Here is a 16,552-nt window from a genome sequence, read left to right on the forward strand (position 1 = left end):
CGAGTGAGCTATGTTGTCCAATTCGAGCATCGCCATTCTTAAGGTGATAAACGCGCTGTGTAATACCAGTGGGACATTCCACGGCGACATAGGTCCACTGATTACACCTTCTCAGACAACTGCTGCCATTCGTTTGCTACAACGTCATGTTGCTGTGCCGAGGAATCCTCAAACCAAGAGCGGCGAGCCCGACGCTCCAAAAAATCGGGGATTTCCAGGAATGACCACGTCTCAGCTGGCGCGCGCGCAACTCAGGGCCGGCACAACCCGTCCCCTGCCCCCACACCAGCGATACCACCGCCACCACCACCACCACCGCCGCCTTCAGTGACGAGAGCCGCACGCCCGATGCTCCGCCCAGCCGGAGTCCCGCGGAGGTTTGGATCTAACGTTCCAGCAATCTGGAATGAAAGCACAAGCGTGCGCTTCGTGCCGACCCTCTCAAGACTTGTGTGTGTGTGCGGGTGTGGGTGTGTCCATAAGTCGTCCAGAACGAAAACGCACGTGGCACATGGGTGCGTCCCGTCCCCCCTCGCGCGGCGCCCCCGACGACAGAACTCTTTACCGCAGTTTTGGTTGTCGTGGTCAGAAAAGCCTCGGGGCGGACGTGCGTGCGTGTGTTCCCTCGCGGGACTTCCCTAAAGCAGCAGCACTACAGCACCCGCCGTGCTTTTGTTCCAAAAGATCAATAACGTCATCCACTTTTTCCGAGCAGGTCCGAGGAAATAGGAAGGAGAGAGCATGCTCCGTGGCGCCTGGTCAGTCAATTTTGCGAGAGATGCAGCAGAAGCTGAGGTTTTTGAGTTTCCTCCCCCGCGGAGCTTCACTTTTATGCGGGTGTCGTCCGAGAATGGCACAGTGGCCTGCACTGCACTCGACGGCAGGTGAGCGATTGGGTGGTCTATTGGCTAGTCTCGCAGGCAGCTCAGGGCTGGCTTTGCGTTTAACCACGGTGTTGGTACCCGGAAAAATTAGTGAATGGTGGTGTCACAGAAGCTTTCCTTGTGCTGTTAGCCCCGTCGTCGTCCGTAACGTCAGCGAATGAGCGCCTTGGTTGGTCTTTTTGGCCCCCGCACACCATTGTTAAGCTCGGACGTGATGACCCGACCTCGTGGTCCCGGTGGCCTCCACATGGCACAGTCAAAGGCGGATCAAAGGTGTGTGCACTGATGACTTTCGCATTGTGTGAAGCAGAACCTTTGCTATTGTCCTGTTGTATGGCTTTCCTCATCTTGGTGAATCCACGTAAACATGTCTGGCAGACTTCTTGGTGTAAGTGGAAGCTGCACGATTTGTCGTGAGCATTGTATCTTTCTCGGCGCGCGACACTGGTGGGAGCACTTCGAGTGTGCAACCTAGAGCCTTGTCTGGATTCTAAGATCTCGCCTCTTCCACGGCACACGCCTAATGTCTACACCTCAGAATGGCGCTGCTGGGAGAAATTCCACGAAAGTCTCGTGCGTCCCGTTATCCCTGAAAACACGATGCTTAAACAACTTTTCGCCTGAACGCCATTTTTCCCATCCAAAACAAACCGCCCTGTGACTCCAGAGCCTGTATCATGTTGAGCATTGAAACATTTTCGCTGGTGTAAATTTCAAAAAGTCGTGCCGAAGTAAGTCGTAAGGTAATGGTTGTGAGAGGTCAATGCCTCTGAATATTGAAATAACCCATTCGGGCAGCGATATGGGCCAGACAGGGGTCTAGGCCGAGTGTGAAGCAGAACCGGGAGTGGTGTTTTGTGATGAGCCGGTTCGCGGCCGTCGTTGAGAAGGCTCTGTTGCTGTTGTGCATAATATTGTGTTGCACGTGACACCTTCAAAGTCAGAGGTTTGACTTTCGAGAGCTTTTGGGCTAATGTCTGTGGTGCGTATGCCTCGAGGAGCAATGCGAAGCTCCGTGTGAAGATGTCAAAGATGTCGAGTCGAGCTTGGCCTGGGGATGGCAGTACCAGCAGCTTCCGGTGCTGAACTCGGTCCCACAATTTCCGCAGCGAGAACCCATGGTGAATTATGTGGTCTGTGATGCTTGGGTCCAGGGACAAGGTAAGGCTTGATATAGTGACACTGGTCCTCTTAAACAGCGCACGAGTTAGCTTTGGGAAGGTCTCTTGGGGACATGTGTGGCAGGAGCCGGGGGCGATCCGGAAGAGGCTGGCGGGAGTGAGTTTGACAGGTTATGCTAGAGGGGATCTACTCACGGTCTGTGGCTTGCGGCCGTATCAAGGAACGAGGGTGGTGTTTGTTTGCCTGGGTTCGGCAGAGGCCGATGGGAGGAGGAGAGGACGATGTCGAGCGACAGAGGACAGAAGAAGGGATCGGGCAGCAGGGTTCGCGGGACGGGGAGGGCAGCCGAAGAATAATAAAGAGGTGGTGATGGCGGGCCCTGGCTGGTGGTGGAGGCATGCAGCAGAGGAGCTGCCGCACGGGTTGGACCGACAGAGACAGCGACGGCGGGCGGGGTGGAGCGGTGATTGACGGTCACTGGGCCACCGCGCATGTGCTCAAAGGCAATAGCGGGGCATTCGACACCTGCAGCTCCAGCACCCGCAGGTGGGCAGGCATGCTGGATAGGCTTGCGCTGGGATGGGATGGGATGAGATTGCCAGAATCCCTGTCCCTGGCCCCGGGGCCGCCCATCGGGCAGACCCTGCGAGATGCCCCAAAGGCACTGGCGGCGCTGAGCCCTGGGCGGGCGAATACCCTCTTTGGCTCTAGCCGGCTCAGCTGGCGGCGGTCGTGATCTGGATCGCGTGGCATGGCTGGGCGGTAGGCTGGTCGGGAATAGTCTGATGAGTCGTAGCGTCGTGGTGGCCGGACGGGCAAGAGACAGATATCCATGCAATCAATCCGGGGGTGCCGGGGGCCCTTCGGGTCCGGATTCTCATCCAGCTCGGGCGAGGACAACGAGGAATCCGTGCATGCGAGCATGCGAGCATGCGTGCGTGGTGTGTTGGCGAGTGCTAGAGGTCTCGGATGGATGTGCTTCTCTTCTCGAACCCGCTCGCCTGGGGTCAACATTTACATTGCACCAGACCAGACTGCACCCTCGCCCGCCCGCCTGCCTCATGCACCCTGCCAGATTCGGCTGCCAGGTTGCGCCTGCCGGTTGGGCGGTACCCGACTGCCTGCTCCTGCCTCACCTCCACGTGAGCGTGACTGCCCCAGTGCCGCATCGCATGAGCCATCATCAGCGACTCGAGCCTCCGGGCCCGGCGCCTTTCTTTTTCCTCGCCCGAGGACACAGTCAATCGCGCCGCCACAGTCAGCACCGGCGCAACGCAGTCACCCCCGAATGGCCCGGTGGGATCTGCCGCCCATTCCTCCCTGGCTCCTTCTCCGGTCCATACTCTAGTTAGCGGCCTGCCCTCACAGCCCTGCACGCCCGCCGCTCAACCCATGCAATGCCACTTCAGCACGCCTCCACGGCGCCTCCTCCCTCCCCCCTCGGCTCTCGTCCAATCAGCCCTGTCCCTCCATGTACGGACAACATAACAAGAATCCTCGACCTCCTTCGGCGAGTCAACTAGCCTCATAAATTCCACGGCTCATGACCGCGTGCTCAGGTCGCGCCCAGCGGCCCAGCGAGCCAAGATACTCTGGAAAATCACCGACTCAGCCAAGCGAGCCAGCGTGCTGGCCTGTATCAGCCAGCCTTGTAGACCAGGAGTCGCTGGGGAGCCGTCCTTCGAGTGGGCCTGCCTGATGATTCTCCTCCGACAACAGCCGTGCGCGCCTGCGCTATCGTGGCCTTCGCAGCATTTACTCCACCACAAAGTTCTTCGACCCTGCCCTACCCTGCCGCCGCCGCACGCAAGCGACCATGCCAAGACCTTCCCACCGAGAAACCTTCCAGCCTGTCAGCATCCCATATTATCTCCCTGCGATCCAATGGCGCTAGGAGGATCCTCTATGTTTTCACAGTTAGCTCATGAGCCTCTCGACACAACAGCAAGAACGGCCGGTCCAACCGTTCCGGGTCGGGACATATCAAAAGGGAGAACAGGCTGCATTGTGTTCTCCTGGCTGCCACGTGAGCTAGATCGAGGCCGTGGCCGCTAGCTGATACCTTGCAGCCATGGTGCGTACTTACTAGTCAATAGCAGCGCCACGGCTCAGCTCGGATACGGCCAAGCTATTATCCAGGCCAGTCTCCAGCTAACCTTAATCGCCAGCTCAACCATGGCCTCTCCAAACCTTGTATGCCACTGCGCTGACAGAGCTTGGGAAATCGATGGCTTTGCCCAAACACGAACTTCCAGGCTGGGTAAAATCTCCTACCCTCGTTGTCGCCGGGGCTACAAAGCATCCTCGCCAGAATTGCCGTTCATCACAGCGGAAGACCCCTCCCTCCCCTTCCCCAATGGCGTGGCCATGCACAGTACAATCGCCTTGGTGCCCCTGCTCAGAACGTGGGTCGGGCGAGATACCGGTCCCCTCTCCCCACCACTTGACGAGTGGATACCATCACCAGCAGAATGACGATGCAAGTAAATCATTGGCGCATCATCCAGTGACGGGCGATTTGCTGACAGTTTCATGTGCTTACACAGGAGACTTTTGGGTCCTGTCGCAATGCCGCCTTGCCGTCGTTACCTGCAGATGGCTCTCGCTCGTGTGCTAGACGCTCGTGGGCCACGCCGTCTTTCCAGCAATTTGTCCCGCAGGCCTAGCTCAGCCAGCTGCAGGCATCGGGTCAAGGCCATGCACATTCAGGGGTGGTGTAATCCACTCGCCGTCCACAGATTTGTGAACCAGCGAGGACGAGCTTGCGCCACACCGCCAGAATGGAAGACCATCCGGGACGCCACGGCTGCTGGGTGCAACACTGCGGCCCACGATACCACGCACCAACACGCTGCTGGGAATGGCTCACGTACTGGCGGTGCGAGAGGGGTTTTCCCACGCCATCGCCCATGCAGTTGAAGGCGGGTCCGATCTGCGGCCACCAGGCCACCCACCTGCATCGAAAAGTTGAGGCCCCATCTTACCATCCACTCTCGAAAATGCTTTCGCCAGCAAGGTCGACGATCGTTTGTGCCAGCTGCCTCTGCGCAGATGCTGCCTGCATCTACAGTACAACCCTATTCGTTGCTGAAGCCCCCCATGGTCGGCCTTGGTCCAATTGCGCCACGCCAAAAATGAAACAGTGCCAGCTCTGACCTCTTCGGGCGTGAGCGCAATTCGCACCACTGAGCACGAGAGACAGGAGGAGAAGCCTTGTGCTTACGGCCATGAATCATCACTCTCCTGGAGTCGGGTCGCTGGAAGAATGGAAGCCGCTCAGACCGTGCGATTCGGATGGAGTCCTTAAAATGGTTGTTTTCCCTGTCCAGCATGAATTCTGCGAGCGGCACAACCCATCCGGTGGCTGAGCCCTGGAGTTCAGGGTCCGGCGCCAAGAGCTGCCATGTTTCCTATATGGCAAACTTGAAGCCGATCTCTGGTCTACACAATAAGTCTAGCCGGTGCTGGGCCGAACAGCAAGGTGATCCCTCAATTGCCATGCCGGCCACAATGCCAAAGTGGACTCCTTGAGGCAGAAGCAGCAGCACCACCAAAATAGCATTTAACAGGGTCCGGGCGCTAACCACGCCAACCTGGCAGTCCCAAGCAGATGTGGCTGGCACAGGCTCGCAAGCATAGCGCCATGCATTCCAGAGGCTGTGACAAGCTGTGCAATGTGCAATCTCAGACTTGTCTGGGGGATTGGGCAGGTTTCAAGCGTGACAACACTGGCGTACGTCAGCTCTGGCCATCCCTGGCTGTTCAGCTATCGCTTCTTCATCGGCAGACCACTCACTCTACCTTTCGATATCCCAGCTCAGTCTCGTGCATGGTCACTGAAATCCAATATGATCCATTCCACCTGCAGATGAGCACCAGCAACTCATTGCAGCCATCCTCGGGGCATGGTGAACCCGTGCTCGCCATTGAGTGGGTTGATATAGCTGCCCTCACTCGATACATACCAAGTCGTCTGTGACAAGCCTGCCGTCATGACAGCTCAGTCATAAACACCCACTTTCCAGTCCCAATCAAGCTATTGCAAAGTATGCGGGTTTAAATCCCAAATGCTCGTTTCACACGGGCACCATGCATTTCCCTTTCTTTTCTCAAACCAGCATGCCGTGCACGATTACTGTCCTCCCAATATGGAGCAACTGCTTCGCTGCAAAGCATCAGGCTACATCCCTGCACAATGCAAGACTAGCCAAAGACAAGTGTGCCACCACTCCACGTCTCCGGCAGCCACGCTGCCTTGAGCATGAGTGGGGGAGCCCAAGACACGTGGGCTGACCGGAGCGGCACATCTGATCTGATGTGATTCGGTCGGATCTTGTTTGTCTTGGCTGCGCCCAACACCGGGGGACAACAAGTGCGGCTGGGATTTCTCCAGACTGGGTGCTTACATATCGTCCTGCTGGTGCTCCTTGGTGTCCCCCTATCGTCTGATGGAGACGAGGCCTGGTTCATGGATATAGGCCTCTTTATCGCTTTCCCAGTTCGTTTTCTTTGGAATGGAAGGCGATAGTTGTTGTAGTTTGCGGCAAGCCGTCTCGGGACTTCAAGTACAAATTTACTCAGGTCTTTGCTGGACTAAATTGGTATATAATCGGCACTACTATGGCTTTCATGATACCAGCTAACAAAAGAGGTTTTTCGAAGCGCAGGTGTGCTGCGCAATAGGGGTTGTGCCGCGAGATCACTGAATCGTATCTAGCCGACCACGATTTTGACTTGTTGGAGGCAAGAGATGAGAAAGTCTGGCTTCAAGTGTGCTTGATCGTGAAAGTCTGAAGGCACAAGGACGAAGAAAACGAACTAGAGGCAAGCGGACTGCCATCCTTGGGTCAAGCGTCTGCGGACCATGATGTGGGAAGGAACAACCAGCCCACAGGGCACCAGTTGACGTCCAGTCGCCGAGCACAACCACGCTTTGGTCAGCCGAGAGGGCCGGGCCTTCCCCATGATATCCTCTTCGCTTGCGACACTGGCTCAACCACTCCCAAGCGCACCTCGGCTGCGTCCTGTCGCCACAGACCTGCGCCGACACTCCACAGGTATCCAAGATGGCTTTAGCCCGGCGCCGCCCACGGCGACGAGAGATGCGGATACAGAGAAAGGCACACAACTGCACGGCATGACGCTTTCAATCACGAACGACCCGCCGCTTCTTCCTCATCTCCACGACCGTCAAGCATCACTTAGTGCTGCAGTATCATTCTTCATGATTGACTACCCTCAGCCAACTCGCCCCGCCCAACGAACAAGATCACGATTATCAAAGCATCATGGTTGAGCTCACTGGCCTGATGGTCGCCGCGCTGCTCGCTACCGGCGCTTTCGGGGCCCCGTTCTCGCGACGAGATGCACCCGCGGAGCCTATGGCACCCACGTTCGATGAATGTCAATCCCAGGTGAGATCCCTGGCCGTCCCGGCAGTCCTTCGCATTGATTTCGAGCCGTGCTTCGTCTGCTGACCCATAATATCCTCCAATATCTAGTCGGGCATCACCGTATGGAGTCATGGCATGTGCATTCTCGGCTGGCTCATTCGTTCGCACACACAGTTCGGCTGGGTGTGTGTGATGCTCGCCGGTGCCGCATTACTTACCGAGGCGTTCGCGTGCCTCGCAGCAAGATACGAGCAGAAACTCAGGGAGAAGCGCGAGGCGCAGCCGAGCCTTGGCCGCCGTCCCAGCGTCGGCGAAGTGTTCCTCCGCGTCTTCTACAACTTCTTCAAATACGTCTTCGCGGGGTTTCTTGTCATCTGGTGAGTTCGGGAATCCGCTTTTGCTCTGGGTCTGTCTTGAGCAGCCCTCGACTGTCAGCTGGCTGACATATCAGCACAGTGGTGCCTGGGGAAACGCTTTTTGGATCCTATCGGCAGCTGCTGGATTTCTTTTGGGCCAGACAATCCTTGCTTTCGTTACGCCAATCGAGGGCGGCCGGGATATCAAGAAGGGTAAGCGTCCGTCATTCCAAACCTCTTCCTTCCTCGGTTCTTGCTGTATTCTACGCCACCCTTCACAACGCCAGAGTACTACCTGCCAACGCCCAACAGACGAAGGGAACTCATTGTTCAAAAGAGCAGAGAAGCAACAATCCTAACCATTCTTGTGCTGTAGCTCCCAAAAAGAAGAAGTCACAGGCTACATACCTTCAGGCGCTGCCGCCGCGGCCTCGACCACAGCCAGTTCCGGATTACAAGCGCAGAGTCCGGTCGGATCCTCAGCGGCCGCCGCCAGCACCGAGACGTGGATACATGCCGCAATCTGAGCCGGCACGCATGCCTGGCTCGTGGTAATGAGGGCGTGGAATATCATTTTGATGTCGGCTTGTGATGGTTGCCGCTTTTGCCATGAGTGCGGAGTCTTGCGTCGCATGAGAAACCGCACCATCGCACGCGATTGCGCGATATCAAAGTCAGCTTACATTTGTGAGATGAACGATCGCTTTGCCTAGCTATTTTGGCGGCTGATAGCTGGTGGAGAATTGGCGAATCCTGTTTCTGAAGGATCCTGCGCGGCCATGAGCACCAAACACCACGTGCTGGGAAGCGTGAATATCATGGCCTTGACCAAGACCATCACATCATCATTGCTGCTGTGCTGTTGACTGTTGCATCTGGTACGCTGCGGAGTGAGAGAACCTCGGAATGGCGTCGGAGATGGCCCAGGCTCCACGGAATTTACCGCCTGTAGCGCTAACCTCTACCTATCTGTGGTTGAGGGACTTCATACATCGGAGATGGAACATGGCAGAGTGACTGGCTGTAAATTTCAGGACGGAGCTTTTGCTATATTTTCCATGGTTTCTCGTAGCGAGCAGCAGCTAGACTCTACACCACATCTTCATTGGCCAGTCCATTTCACTTTTCCCAATCTCACAGCCAGAATCCGATCGCAAGCATCCACATTCTCTGTTCTCTACTGCTTGTTCCTTTTTCAACAACAAAAATCTTCGGAAATCTTAGTGTCCACAGAAGCATCATGCCACCCTTCACCAGCCTTGCCGCCGCGGCCACCACGGCTTCCGTGGTTGGAGTGCAAAATCTCCCGCAGCTTGTGGCTCGCCAGATGGATCAATTGCCTCCACCAGACCCTTTGCCACCTTTGATCGATATGTGCAATAGCCAGGTAAGGTCCCTCCCCCCCTTTCTCTTTCCGGTTACCTATATCCTGTTACAATCTGATAGAGAATCTTGAACCTATCTGACCACACACATTTTGTTTCTTGGCCGTGTTTAGTCCGGTATCACGGTGTGGACCAGAGGCATGTGCGTCCTGGGCTGGGCGATCGACAGCGAAGCAGACATGGCCGGAATCTGCGCCATCATCGTCACGCTGTCGTTCCTCATCGAGTTCATCACGTTCTTGGCCGCGAAGTACGAGAGAGTCCTCAAGAGGAGGCGGCAGGGCCTTTCTAGTCGTGGGAGCAGGCCCACGCTTGGCGAGGCGTCCTTGCGTACTCTGATAGGCCTCGTCCGGTTCGGCGCGGTGGGCTTTACCATCATGTGGTGAGTCTCTGCAGAGATGGGGGGCAGGGAGCGGACAGTTCCCTGCTGTCCCACATTGCGCGTTTTTGTGCTGCTGACGTTCTGGTATAGCGGCCTCTGGTCTAATGTCACGTGGATCATCTCCACGATTATTGGGTATACTCTAGGATCATATCTCACCAATTACTTGACGCCAGTCGAAGGCGCGGCCGACGTGGGGAAGCTCGGTAAGTTCAGACGGCCCCGAGTTCCTTGTCCGCTGTGCCCACCCACCCATGCCATGGGCACTACGGGGCAAGCTATCCGGCAATGATAATACCAACGCAAGCTAATCATTTTCAAAACAGGCGATATACGGCCAGACAGGCCGTCGTCGTCGTCGTGGCGCCAGAGGATACCGGCCCCGCCGCCGCAGCAGATTCCCCAGTACAACCGCCGGGTGCGCTCGGATCCGCCGCAGCAAATGCCCGGCAGGCCACCCCGCGCGGCGCTCTTCCGGGGATCCGACCCAGGTCCCCCGCGGAGGTCAGGTCGTCGCAGCGCGCCGGGATCTTGGTTTTGAGTGCGGGTGATGAGTGATTATTTGTTGGCGAGGATCATGGGAATGTGATGTTGGAGGGGGGGTCCGAGTTTTCGCTATTCGCCAGTTAGCCTGGCTATGTGGCTTTGCCAGTTGGTATGATGGAGGACTCTTCGTCGACATTCTGTGTACTTCGCGGAACTGACCACTCCACGGGGCGCTGTTACTTTGTATCGCTTGAAGTTGAAGGTCTGTGGTCTCGAGATACTGCGGTATCGATTCTGTATTTCTGGTCGCATAATCATTTTCAGTAATAACATGTTAATAATTGTCACAAGTGCATTTGTAATTTTGAAGGATGCAGCTGCCCACACTCAGAGGATAATTGCAACCCGAACTAAAATAACCCAAAAAAAAAAAAAAAGAAAAAGAAAATAGATAGAAAGTCGTTCAAGCAATCTATAGTTTGATCTAGCCTCCAGAACAAAATCTTGAAGCTCTCGCGTGCGCCTCGCTTTGGGGGAAGAGAATATTAAATTACATTCGACGATGAGCATCTGCGACGAGAATTGTCAGCCTGGTGTCGTCAATGTAAGTCCCGAAATAGATATTTGTGGAACAATTTGAACCGACAACCTTGCAGGAGGAGCTTGGGAAGGCGCCTGGGCCGCCCCCCCCGCTTGCCCCTTTGGGCAATTTGTCTTGGCTTCGGCTTCTGGCGACTTCAGGACATGGTGAGCTGACTAATTCCACTGCCCGCAACGTTAATGTGTTAACGTAAGCAACCTTTGACTCGCCAAGCAAGGGCAGCATTCATTCATTCACTCTCCCAAAAGAACGAAACGATGCCCGTGTGCCATCATCGTCAATACCAAAGATAAGCGCCGGGGCGAGTGAGGGCACGCTTTGCTCGATAGTGGGCTGTTTCCAAGTTTCACAACAACGGCAACAACAACAACAACAGTAGTAGTAGTGGCTTCTTCCTTCCCCCTCTTCTCCACAAGCACACAAATGTCAGCAGCAACAGCACCATCGACCACAACCCCGGCCACGGCGGCGGCCCAGGGGCAGCCGCCGCCGCACCGGCTGCGTAGCCTGCGAGGGTGCTGGACGTGCCGGCTGCGGCGCAAGAAGTGCGACGAGACCAGGCCCGTGTGCACGACGTGCAGCGCGCTCGAGGTGACGTGCCACTACGGCGAGGCCAAGCCGGCGTGGATGGACGGCGGGCGGCGCGAGAAGGAGAAGGCCGCCGAGATGAAGGCCATGATCAAGGCGAGGGCGAGCGAGCGGCGCGACCGCAAGTGGGCTCTGTTTCTCGACCCCCCAGCAGCGACGACGACGATGACGACGACTGCTACTGCGGAGAATGCGGCGGGAGCGTCTGGTGGTGATGGTGACGGTGACGATGAGGCCAGGACTGCAGTGGCACCACAGGCGACCAGCAGCGCGATGGAGACGTCGTCGTCGTCGTCGTCGTCGTCGAGTCCGTGGAACATGACCAACATGGACCAGGCGTCGGCCGCACATGAAAGCCCAAACACGTCAGCAGGCCACCACTCGCCAGCGCCAGAGAGTCAGTATGGTGGTGGTGGTGGTGGTGGTGGTGGTCGCAGAGCAAACTCACCCTCGCAGTGGCTCGACGAGCTGCCCACGGCGGTGCGAGACAGGCTTGTCGTGACAAACGCCTGGGAGGACTTTGAGCTGGAGCACGAGACGGGCCACATTATGAACTACCTCGACCACGTCGTCCCCTTCTTCTACCCCTTCTACCGCCCGCCCCTGATCTCGGGCGGCCGGGGGTGGCAGCTGTTCCTGCTGCTCAAGGAGAAGACCATCTTCCACACGGCCATCAGCCTCACGGCATACTTCCTCACCGTCGCCTTCCACTCGACTCGCGACCGCCCGGCCCTCCAGCGCGAGACGCACAACGCATGCCAGAGCGCCGCCTGGGCCGACCTGCTCAAGCACCAGGAGCTCGCCATCCGCACGCTCCAGCGCGACGTCGCCCAGCTGTCCAAGGACTCGAGCCTGCGCGACTCGATCAGGGGCCTGCAGAGCATCATCCAGCTGCTCGAATTCGAGGTGGCCATTGGTAAGAAGACGATTGCGGACGGCAGCGGGGGGAGTGAGAGCACCAGCAGCAGCACCAGCAGTAGCAGCTGGCTGCCACATCTCAATGCCGCGCTCCAGCTGTTCAACCAGATCCTCGAACGCCAACGGCAGCAGCGCGGACACGAAGCACTGCCCTTTACACCGCCGCCGCCGCCTCAGCCCTTCTCCTTCTCCACGAATGGTCTGTACACACAGCCTCAGTCCACCACAACACAGCAGCACCCCTGGCACGCGATCACAAAACAGCTCTCGCACGCCGCCTCTCCGGCCTATGTCCCGCCGACCCCAAACTTCAGGCCGCCCCTCGCCAATGCCGAGTCGGCCCTGCACTTCTACACCGCGCGCCTGCTCTACATTGACATCATCGCGGCCACGACGCTCGACCGCGTCCCTCTCCTCGAGCCACACCATGCCGCCCTGCTCCTTCCAGGCGGGTCGTCACCGTCCCCATCGTCGTTCGATCAGTATGGTGGCGACGACGAAGGCCAAGAACCAGCGATAAACCTGGCCGAGCACGTCGGCATCGAGAACTGGGCCCTCCTGGCCACGGCCCAAGTCACCGCCTTATCGGTGTGGAAGACGCAGATGCGCGCCCAGGGCACCCTCTCGATCGTGGAGCTCGTCCGGAGGGCCGGCGCCATCGAGCAGGGCATCCGCGACAACATTGCCCGACTCGCTCCCGTGCTGGCCGCCGGCTCCTCGCAACAGGGAAACACCAGCGCCTCCACGAGTGCCACCACCACCACCAGCAACCAAACCCCCGTGCCGCAGCCCCCTCCGCCGCGCATCGTGTTCGACCCATCAGACTCCTCATCGGGGGGAAGGCACGCCAGCATCGGCAGCCCATCGTCGTTCCCGACCTCAATGTACCCAATCATCGCCCCCTCCCCTTCCTCGACCACCACCACCACCACAACCTCAGCCTCCTCCTCCTCCTCCTCGCCGTCACTATCGCTAATGTGCCCCGCGGTAGCCCTGCACTCGACCATCCACGCCCGTGCAACGCTGATATACCTCTCCTCCACCGTCTCAGGCCTCCAGCCCTCCCTGCCCGAGATCCGCACCGAGCTCGCGCACCTCCTGCACCTCTTCACCCGGCTACCCCACGCGAGCTGCCTGCGCACCCTGCTCTGGGCCTTCACCGTGGCCGGCTGCGTCACCACAAACCCGGACCAGAGAAAGGTCCTGGAAAGCGCGGTCGAGCTCGAGATGGGCGACATGGCCGTCTTCGGCGCCGCCAAGGAGGCCCTGGGCATCCTGAGGGCGGTCTGGAGGGTCAGGAACTGCGTCGGGGTCGCGCTGGGGGACCCGTCGGGAAACGGCAACATGGAGGACTGGAGCCTGGCGGCGTGTTTGAATATCCTGGGGCACCAGTCTTTGCTTGCGTAAATAAGCAAGATCGCCTTGATTGTCTTTTTGGGGGGGAAATCATGTGCCCGCCTGTTATTTGTTCAGTGTTTCAAGTACAGCGAGAGCGCAAATTGCAAATGGGGAGTCGCAAAACAATTGAGGCTCAGTCGTGTTTGATGGTCATATGCTGGGTCATTACTATCTCTGCACTTTGCAATTATTTGTACATCCCAATCCGTCATGCCTTCTCAATCATGATGCAGTTAACCGTGTCGCCCTTTTGCCATCCCCGTGATTTGATATCCCGTGGCTTCTCTTTGCCCGCCCACTCTTACCTGCCGACCCGGATGACGCCGGCAGCAATCAGCTTCTGGATGTTGGACTTGACCGCAGGGTTGCGCATGTGCTCCTGCAGCGCGGCAGGGTCAGATTGCGCCTGCTGGAGGATAGACTGCATGACAGGGTCTTGCATGATGCCCATGATCTGTTTTTTGTACAAGCCATGTTAGTCTTTCAACTTCTTCTAATGACGTGACGAAGGCGTTGTCGTATGCAACTCACCTCTGGGTCCTTCTGCAGACGCTCGCGGGTCTGCTCCTCCGACTCGTTCTCGCGCGCAGCGTACATGGCCTGCAGGGCCTTCTGCTGCTGCTGCTCAATCTCGCGCGCGTTGGCGCCGTTGTGGTGTGCCTGGTCGACCTCGCTCGCCTCGTTGCAGGCATCGACGCACTTGGAGTAGTCGCGCATGCCAAAGTAGATCTGCGCCTTGCGGATGTACGCCCGGATGAACTTGGGGTCCTTCTTGATGGCAGCATTGCAGTCCTCGAGCGCGCTGGGGAACTCGAAGAGCTTGACGAAGGCGGCCGCGCGGTTGCTGTAGCCTCGGGGGTCGTCAGGCGCGCGCTTGATCATCTCGCTGTAGGCGGCCACCGCGCCGGGGAAGTCGAGCTCCTTGAACTTCTTGTTGCCCTCCTCGCGGGCCTCCTCGGCCTTGGCGGGGTCGATATAGGCGTTCTTGGCGTCCTCAATCTTCTTGCGCTCGGCAGCGCGCAGCTTGTTGACGACGTCGGGAGTGCGGTGCTCGGTCAGGGACTTCTTGTAGTTCTCAATCGCCGAAGTCAGGTCACCCAGCTTCTCATAGGCGGAGCCAATGCGGGCATACGACTTGGCAATCATCTTGAAGTCGGCGTAGATCATGCGGCCCTCCTCAACGGCCTTGTTGCACGCCTCAATGGCGGCCTGGTAGTCGCCCTTCTCGAAGTAGGCGGCACCCAGGTTGTTGAGGTAGGTGATGTCCTTGTGAAGCTCCCAGGCCTTGCTGTAGTGCTTGATGGCCTCGTCAAAGTTGCGCTTCTTATAGTTCTCGGTGCCGAGCGCCTTCTCCTTGTCGGCCTCCTCCTTGGCAGCCTTCTTCGCGGCCGCCTCCTCGTCCTCGGGCTCAGGAGTGGGCTCTCTGGCCGGCTCGGGCTCCTTAACCTTCACGTCCGGCATGGGCACGTCCTCCTCAGCCTCGCGGTTGAAGGTCGTAGTGCTGGCACCGGCGGGCATGTTGTCGGGATCGGCCATGCTCATGTCGACACCCATGGCAACACCGAGAACCTGGATCATTCGGGGGTCGCTGAACATGTCCTGGGTCATTGTGGGATTCTGCTGGAGGGCCTGGACCTTGGCGATGAAGGAGGGGTCTGAGAAGAAGCCGGCAGTCTTTGGGTTGTTCATGAGCTTCTGGAGGAGGCCGGGGTCACTGAACATCTTGCCGAGGCCACCCATGGGGTCTCCCATGCCACCCGCACCGCCAGCCTCCTGGTCCATGGCCTTCTGCACTGAGGCGAGGGAAGACTTGAGGCCGGCATTGTTGGGGTCATGCTTGAGACCCTCCTCGTAGGCGTCGTAGGCACCGAGCAGGTCACCAGAGCCGTGGAGGGCGGCGCCCTTGCGGCCCCAGCCTCTGGGCCAGTCGGGCTTGATCTCTGTGGTCTTCTCGGCGTCCTTGAGGGCGCTGGCCCAGTCCTTCTTTGAGGCGTACGCTGCTGAGCGGTTGCTGTAGAGAATGTGGTTTGTGGGGTCGAGCTCGATGGCCTTGGAGAAGGCAGACCTGGGAAGGAGGATGAAAGGTCAGCTCGAGCACGGGATGGACAGAGGCAAAAGAAGGGGGGAAGGACATACACAGCCTCGTCAAAGTTCTTCTCGGCAATGGCCTTGTTGCCGAGAGCCTTGAGCTCGTCTGCAGTCGACATGGTGGGGTCTTTGTGGATGCAGTGAAGGGTCGCTAAAGATTGTGACTGGCAAGGTTGAGTGGTTAAGTTTGGGGTGTCACGATTGAAAGGAAACACAAAGGGGTATCTTGAGAGAGAGAGAGTCGAGTGTCTGGGTATGCCGTGCACGTGTGTGTGGTTGCTCGTGGGAGCTGTGCAGGAGGTGGTGGTGGTGGTAGTGGTGCCTAGCTCTAATATTTTGAGGCGGGCTTTCCGCGGAGGTTCTCGAGCTTTCCATGCGACACGGCGGGTTGCTGGGCTGGACCGGGCTGTGGCAGCAGCAGCGGGTGCGGGGATGCACCACCAGTCAGTGAGTGAGTGCGTTGCCGCCGAGACCCCTGCACTGCGTGTTCAGAGACCCTGGCCTGCCTGGCCTGGGAAGGCCCCTCCGAAGGGCGAGAATTCACTACTATGGTAGAGACGCTCGTCCGTCGACAAGGTGAGAGTATTCTCTGCACCCTCTCATATGGCGCCCTTGTTGTTGAAATCCTCTTCGAATGGGTTTTCCCGTTTGCTGCATGTCGCCTAAGCCAGATACTGCCACCACCATGGACGCACAAGTCGACTGAGCCAGAGGACAAGCTCCGAGAGACGCACTGCCTGCTTGCGTGACGCAGTCCACCAGGCTCCCACTTGCTGCATGTCTTGGTGATGCTATGCTTCAAACAAAGCGTGACAGCCTTGTCTAACACCTCCTCCTTGCACACACTAATCACATCCCGTCCCGTCCCAGCGCCCTCGAGCGGCTTGTGATGCAGGCCCGTATCGATAGGCGCGGCCAGAGCTCCGTCATGCGGGGCACGCTGGGCTCCAG

At 58.0% G+C, this 16,552-nt stretch overlaps 7 protein-coding genes across 7 annotated transcripts; 5 read left to right on the top strand and 2 right to left on the bottom strand.

Moving 5' to 3' along the window:
* The first annotated feature begins 323 nt into the window (after nt 1-323).
* Nucleotides 324-1,227, top strand: B0I36DRAFT_316564 (uncharacterized protein). The gene has a single exon (XM_046153046.1). It carries the CDS (start codon nt 407-409, stop codon nt 1,043-1,045), a length of 639 nt encoding a protein of 212 aa, XP_046014672.1. The 5' UTR covers nt 324-406; the 3' UTR covers nt 1,046-1,227.
* Nucleotides 1,154-2,728, bottom strand: B0I36DRAFT_82237 (uncharacterized protein). Its single transcript, XM_046163399.1, has 2 exons — nt 2,201-2,728; nt 1,154-2,072 (listed from the first exon to the last, which is right to left on the bottom strand). Exons 1-2 carry the CDS (start codon nt 2,497-2,499, stop codon nt 1,598-1,600), a joined length of 774 nt encoding a protein of 257 aa, XP_046014673.1. The 5' UTR covers nt 2,500-2,728; the 3' UTR covers nt 1,154-1,597.
* Nucleotides 2,729-5,113: 2,385 nt separating this feature from the next.
* B0I36DRAFT_82251 (uncharacterized protein) lies at nt 5,114-6,044 on the top strand. Its single transcript, XM_046163400.1, has 2 exons — nt 5,114-5,487; nt 5,607-6,044. Exons 1-2 carry the CDS (start codon nt 5,301-5,303, stop codon nt 5,876-5,878), a joined length of 459 nt encoding a protein of 152 aa, XP_046014674.1. The 5' UTR covers nt 5,114-5,300; the 3' UTR covers nt 5,879-6,044.
* Nucleotides 6,045-7,294: 1,250 nt separating this feature from the next.
* Nucleotides 7,295-8,310, top strand: B0I36DRAFT_360090 (uncharacterized protein; the record flags this gene model as incomplete). The annotated part of the gene is made up of 4 exons (XM_046158241.1): nt 7,295-7,420; nt 7,508-7,776; nt 7,856-7,968; nt 8,132-8,310. The coding sequence occupies 4 exons, from the start codon at nt 7,295-7,297 to the stop codon at nt 8,308-8,310; spliced, it is 687 nt and encodes a 228-aa protein (XP_046014675.1).
* A 685-nt stretch (nt 8,311-8,995) lies between these two features.
* Nucleotides 8,996-10,063, top strand: B0I36DRAFT_360091 (uncharacterized protein; the record flags this gene model as incomplete). The annotated part of the gene is made up of 4 exons (XM_046158242.1): nt 8,996-9,142; nt 9,254-9,522; nt 9,613-9,728; nt 9,849-10,063. The coding sequence occupies 4 exons, from the start codon at nt 8,996-8,998 to the stop codon at nt 10,061-10,063; spliced, it is 747 nt and encodes a 248-aa protein (XP_046014676.1).
* Nucleotides 10,064-11,497: 1,434 nt separating this feature from the next.
* On the top strand, nt 11,498-13,649 carry B0I36DRAFT_316574 (fungal-specific transcription factor domain-containing protein). Its single transcript, XM_046153047.1, has one exon. It carries the CDS (start codon nt 11,516-11,518, stop codon nt 13,520-13,522), a length of 2,007 nt encoding a protein of 668 aa, XP_046014677.1. The 5' UTR covers nt 11,498-11,515; the 3' UTR covers nt 13,523-13,649.
* B0I36DRAFT_381491 (uncharacterized protein) lies at nt 13,650-15,917 on the bottom strand. The gene is made up of 3 exons (XM_046160863.1): nt 15,650-15,917; nt 14,045-15,578; nt 13,650-13,967 (listed from the first exon to the last, which is right to left on the bottom strand). The coding sequence occupies exons 1-3, from the start codon at nt 15,718-15,720 to the stop codon at nt 13,815-13,817; spliced, it is 1,758 nt and encodes a 585-aa protein (XP_046014678.1). The 5' UTR covers nt 15,721-15,917; the 3' UTR covers nt 13,650-13,814.
* Nucleotides 15,918-16,552: the final 635 nt, after the last annotated feature.

This window comes from Microdochium trichocladiopsis (assembly GCF_020744255.1).
Source record: "Microdochium trichocladiopsis strain MPI-CAGE-CH-0230 chromosome Unknown B0I36scaffold_3, whole genome shotgun sequence".
Taxonomy (NCBI): Eukaryota; Fungi; Ascomycota; class Sordariomycetes; order Xylariales; family Microdochiaceae; genus Microdochium; species Microdochium trichocladiopsis.

What these genes read in the sequence shown, in the direction of transcription:
- B0I36DRAFT_381491 (XM_046160863.1), bottom strand. Translation starts at nt 15,720, where the DNA reads ATGTCGACTGCAGACGAGCTCAAGGCTCTCGGCAACAAGGCCATTGCC. An exon ending in AAGAACTTTGACGAGGCTGT is followed by an intron (nt 15,579 to 15,649) that starts GTATGTCCTTCC and finishes CCTCCTTCCCAG; the next exon opens with GTCTGCCTTCTCCAAGGCCA. An exon ending in GTCTGCAGAAGGACCCAGAG is followed by an intron (nt 13,968 to 14,044) that starts GTGAGTTGCATA and finishes TACAAAAAACAG; the next exon opens with ATCATGGGCATCATGCAAGA.
- B0I36DRAFT_316564 (XM_046153046.1), top strand. Translation starts at nt 407, where the DNA reads ATGAAAGCACAAGCGTGCGCTTCGTGCCGACCCTCTCAAGACTTGTGT.
- B0I36DRAFT_82251 (XM_046163400.1), top strand. Translation starts at nt 5,301, where the DNA reads ATGGAGTCCTTAAAATGGTTGTTTTCCCTGTCCAGCATGAATTCTGCG. An exon ending in GTGCTGGGCCGAACAGCAAG is followed by an intron (nt 5,488 to 5,606) that starts GTGATCCCTCAA and finishes CCAACCTGGCAG; the next exon opens with TCCCAAGCAGATGTGGCTGG.
- B0I36DRAFT_316574 (XM_046153047.1), top strand. Translation starts at nt 11,516, where the DNA reads ATGACCAACATGGACCAGGCGTCGGCCGCACATGAAAGCCCAAACACG.
- B0I36DRAFT_82237 (XM_046163399.1), bottom strand. Translation starts at nt 2,499, where the DNA reads ATGCGCGGTGGCCCAGTGACCGTCAATCACCGCTCCACCCCGCCCGCC. An exon ending in ACGGCCGCAAGCCACAGACC is followed by an intron (nt 2,073 to 2,200) that starts GTGAGTAGATCC and finishes GCTGTTTAAGAG; the next exon opens with GACCAGTGTCACTATATCAA.